The 4316-nt window shown below is 38.0% G+C and overlaps 1 protein-coding gene across 1 annotated transcript in view; it reads right to left on the bottom strand.

Annotated features, from left to right (window-relative positions):
• Nucleotides 1-652: 652 nt before the first annotated feature.
• The window catches only part of LOC106517314 (receptor-type tyrosine-protein phosphatase F), a gene marked incomplete at its 5' end in the record, with an annotated part of 34820 nt that continues 31156 nt past the window's right edge, over nucleotides 653-4316 (bottom strand). The window contains 4 exon segments of the mRNA XM_014008078.1: nucleotides 653-1226; nucleotides 2232-2367; nucleotides 2941-3095; nucleotides 3335-3460. Of these exon segments, the coding sequence (XP_013863532.1) occupies nucleotides 1158-1226; nucleotides 2232-2367; nucleotides 2941-3095; nucleotides 3335-3460 (486 nt within the window).

The raw sequence follows: 4316 nt of genomic DNA, 5'->3' as shown, positions 1-4316 counted from the left end.
GTATCTGAAAAAAATCGTAGAATACGAAAACATTGGTGAATGCCACAAATTCTCCTAAATCACTCGTACGTACAACTTAAGAACAAATCTGTGCGTACTAACGGTTCTTGCATGAGGCCCAGTGTCCAGGAATGAGTGACACAGCTGAAGTTGCGCCGGGGCTGCATCTTCCAACAAGACAACCACCCTAAACACTGCTCAAAATCTACTAAGGCCTTCATGTAGAGGAACAAGTACAACATTCTGGAATGGCCATCTCAGTCCCCAGACCTGAATATTATTGAAAATCTGTGGTGTCACTTAAAGAGAGCTGTCCATTCTCAGAACCCATCAAACCTGAAAGAACTAGAGATGTTTTATAAATAAGAGTGGTCTAAAATACCTTCATCCACAATCCAGACTCTCTTTAGAAGCTGTAGGAAGTGTTTAGAGAATGTTATTTCTGTGAAAGGAGGATCTACTAAAAATTGAGTTAAAGTTTTTTTATGGTGTCCAAATTTATGCACCTGCCACATTTTGTTTAACCAATTAATGCACACTTTCTGTTAATCATATAAACTTCAATTCACTTCCCAAATATCACTGTGTTTGTCCCCTATATGATTTATTTTACTGATTTTTTTATCCAAACAATCAATGATTGGTAAATCAGGAAAATTAACAAGGCTGCCCAGATTTTCACACCCCACTGTACTGTGTGTTATACAATGTAGGCTTTTTTGATGAGTTGAAATAACTGCATGCTGTTTCCAAATACAATAAAATAATTAAAAGCAAAACAAACAAATATGAAGAATTTACTCGTAATTACAAATTCATGTATAAATATCATCACCATCATAGTAGATAGAAGAAAATAAAAGAAAATATACAAAATTTGTTTGCTACTGAGAGGAGGCAGAAGTCTGGGTGAAGATAGTTACAGCAGTTTTTCAGGGTTGGCATCTGGAAGGTTTCTGTGTGTGGGAGTGGGGAGGGCCTGGGGCAGCATGGCGGCAGCAGACCAGGACGACATCTCCTCCTTCCTTTGATCTGCCCTGGCTGTGATCGTCTCCACAGCAGTCCTGCTCACACACTCCTCATCGGCTCACACAGACCGATGAGTGGTGTAAAAATGTCTGAGAGAAATTCTTTCTGGGATGTAATTTTTGGTCGAGTTATGTTGCATAGTGATCAAAGCTTCCCAGGTACTCCAGAGCTGCCCTGTAGCATACTTGGTACTGGTCCTATGGGCAAAAACAAAACAGATAGATGAACAAATCAATAAAGAAAGAAGCAAACCAAAAACTGCCTTTATAGATATGTTATTTTTGACATGGTAGAGGGGTTTGAGTCCTTTCAAACTCTGGTGATTTTGCTATCTGTGGGCTTTTAATACACTGTTTGGATCTCTCATGGCCAACTGACCTCAGGGGCCGGTTTAGGCTGCACCACGTTCAACATTGTTATACAAACTATATTTACTGCAAGTGTCATAAAAATGTATTTTTGTTTGTTTGTTTTTTAGTATGGTTTTCTCCGGGTACTCCAGTTTCATTCCAGATTCCCAAACCCACAGGTCAAGTTATTTGGAAAATCTAAATGGATTAGCGTTAGTGTTAAACAATTTCAGGGTGTTGTTGGTCACATGAGTAGGCACCTAAGGAAGAAGACTAAAATCATCTTCATGTATTAAAATACACCATCTCATGCTGCAAAGATTACCTCTGCATCATGATCTGCTACGGGCATAAAAAGAGAGAAACTTTTAAAGTTTGCACTGAATGTTTTTTTTTTCGTCAAAGGAGAGCTCTTTTTTTTAAGACTAAATTTGTCACAAATTTTAAATCATGTTCAAAATTTACACAACAAAACTGTGAGCCTCTGGGAATTGTGCAAGAAAATTGAGAATGACCGTAAACAGTTTGAGATGTTTTGTAGACTCACACAGATCATTTTAAATATTTGACTAGAATTATTTCAAATCCTGGCTTTGTACCCTCAAAGTACACACTGTTTGACCTTTCCTCAACAAGACGTCACAGTGTCAACCTGCCAAAAGATAAACGTGAAACTGATGGAAAATTTAGGACCAAGGATATCAGAAAAGGTCAAGAAAATGGAAAGCTGTGCTGGACTCAATGCAGCAAACAGACAATTTACTATCCAATGACAAGAGATAAGAATATTTAAAAACTTTTAATTTAGTCTTTAATCATGGTTTAACACAGATACATTCTTTAAAAACGTACCTCTGTCTGAACCATGGCTGGCCTCTGTGTTCGGAGAATCTTCACAGTCTGGAAGACGTCTACCACTCCTTCATGCCTCATCCTCTCCAGCACGATGCTGAGGGCGATGAACACACCGGTCCGTCCGACACCAGCACTGAACAACACACACATTGGATGATGTTAACAAACCACTGTGACTATTACATACAGCAGTGATTCCCAACCTTATTTCACTCAAAGCACCCTTTTCTTACTTTCAAGGCAAGCTGAAACCCCACCACCAATCACTCACTACCCCTTACCTCTCCTAAAGACATGTTCAACCTTAATCTAAACTTTTTTATTGATTTGATCTATTGTTAGGCTGCAGGTTCTCTTTTGCATGTGAACAAACGTTGATTGTCACAGTTAAACATGTTTGTCCATCACATGGAGGCACTGCTTAAAAGGTTCAGTTGCTTTTCCTGCCAGGATTATTGAGATGAATCAGGAGATTTTGCATCATATGTTCCCTTTTATAAGCCAATCGTTTGTGTATTTGTCTATTCTATTACAACATCTGTTAAGATAGACATAGAGCACTCAAATTCACAGCAAAACAAAAGTCATCATTCTAACGTCAGCATCCACTTCCTGTCTCATATTGTTTAAGGACATCTGTTACTGACAAAGTCAGTAAGTAGAACAGAAATGGTTCTAAAACAAAAGAGCACCACGACAAATGTACCTGCAGTGCACAGTGATTGGTCCATCTTGTCCAAACTGCTCTTTAGTTTTATGGACTTGGCCAATAAATTCTATCAAAGCCTCCCCAGTTTTGGGTACTCCTTGCTCTGGCCAGTCAGTGAACTGGAACTGCCTGATGGTCCTCGACTGGCCATCCTGAAGAAGTTGTAGAGGAATGATGAAGCTAATATACAGACCAGTGTTGTTAAGTGAAACAACTGTAAAAAAACATTTTTATACAATGTGTTTGAAGTCACAGAGTAGACACACTTGTATTTATCACCAGCCACCAAAGAAAAAAGGGTTGATATGTCTTTGCCTTTCAGCGTCAGGTGATAAGAAGCTGAGTTAAATTTCAGCTTTGCTGCTTGCTTCTTCAGCAACAGAGAACATACCCTGGCATCTGTGACCTTAAACTCCCTCAGAATGTACTGAGGCATGTTGTATTCAGCCATTGGATCCACAACAAAGTACTGATAGCGTGCAGAGCACTCAGCGGGCCAGTACTGATGACATTTTTCCTGCAATACAAGCAAAGCACAAAAAATGTTTTACATATTTATTCAACAAATGGTAAGGAACATTGTTGCAGGGGTAATAATAAAAAAAAGTGATTGTAAAAGAAAAAAGTACTCTCTCTGATACGTACAGGGTAAGTAGCGATTACTTATTGGGCATGTACCTGGTATTTAGGGACATAAATGTAGGTAACAGCTACTGAACCAGTTAGCACACGAGCTACACATCTAGTAAGCACCTGGTACATACACAGTAAATTTTGGTATGTACCTGGTGAGTACCAGGTATGAACCCAGTAAATAACAGGTTGACTACAACAATATGTATGTGTATGTGTGTATATATATATATATATATATATATATATATATATATAAACACGCACACCTAGTACGTACCAAATTTGTACCTAGTAAGCACCAGGTGTGAGGATTTTGCAGGAACAGACCCAGGGCGCAGGCAGGTTCAAAAACTGGAACTGTGGTGGAACTAATATTTTTAGGTTTAAGCCAGTAATTCATGACATAGGTTTATGTTGACATGTTTTTTTAAAAAATGCATTAAAGAGTTTTTTGTTTTATTGATCATTTAATTGGTGATTTAATGATCAGATGGGGGAGATGTAAAGGAACTAATACTTTTATGTTTAAGCTAGTTAGTCATGACATCCTTTAATGACCTACGTAGGTTTTCATGACATGCTGTTCATCTGCAGATAGAATGATTAAAGTCAGAACAAGATTTGCTAACAACAGTCATTCTTAGATATCACTTGTGTTTATCTTTGTGTTTTTCCTTCAACCTTGTATCAAATCTTGCTAAAATGACATAATGGTGTTTGCTTATATATATATATAT

This window comes from Austrofundulus limnaeus, unplaced genomic scaffold (assembly GCF_001266775.1).
Source record: "Austrofundulus limnaeus strain Quisiro unplaced genomic scaffold, Austrofundulus_limnaeus-1.0 Scaffold47, whole genome shotgun sequence".
Classification (NCBI taxonomy): Eukaryota; Metazoa; Chordata; class Actinopteri; order Cyprinodontiformes; family Rivulidae; genus Austrofundulus; species Austrofundulus limnaeus.
This window is presented reverse-complemented; position numbering and strand designations above follow the sequence as displayed.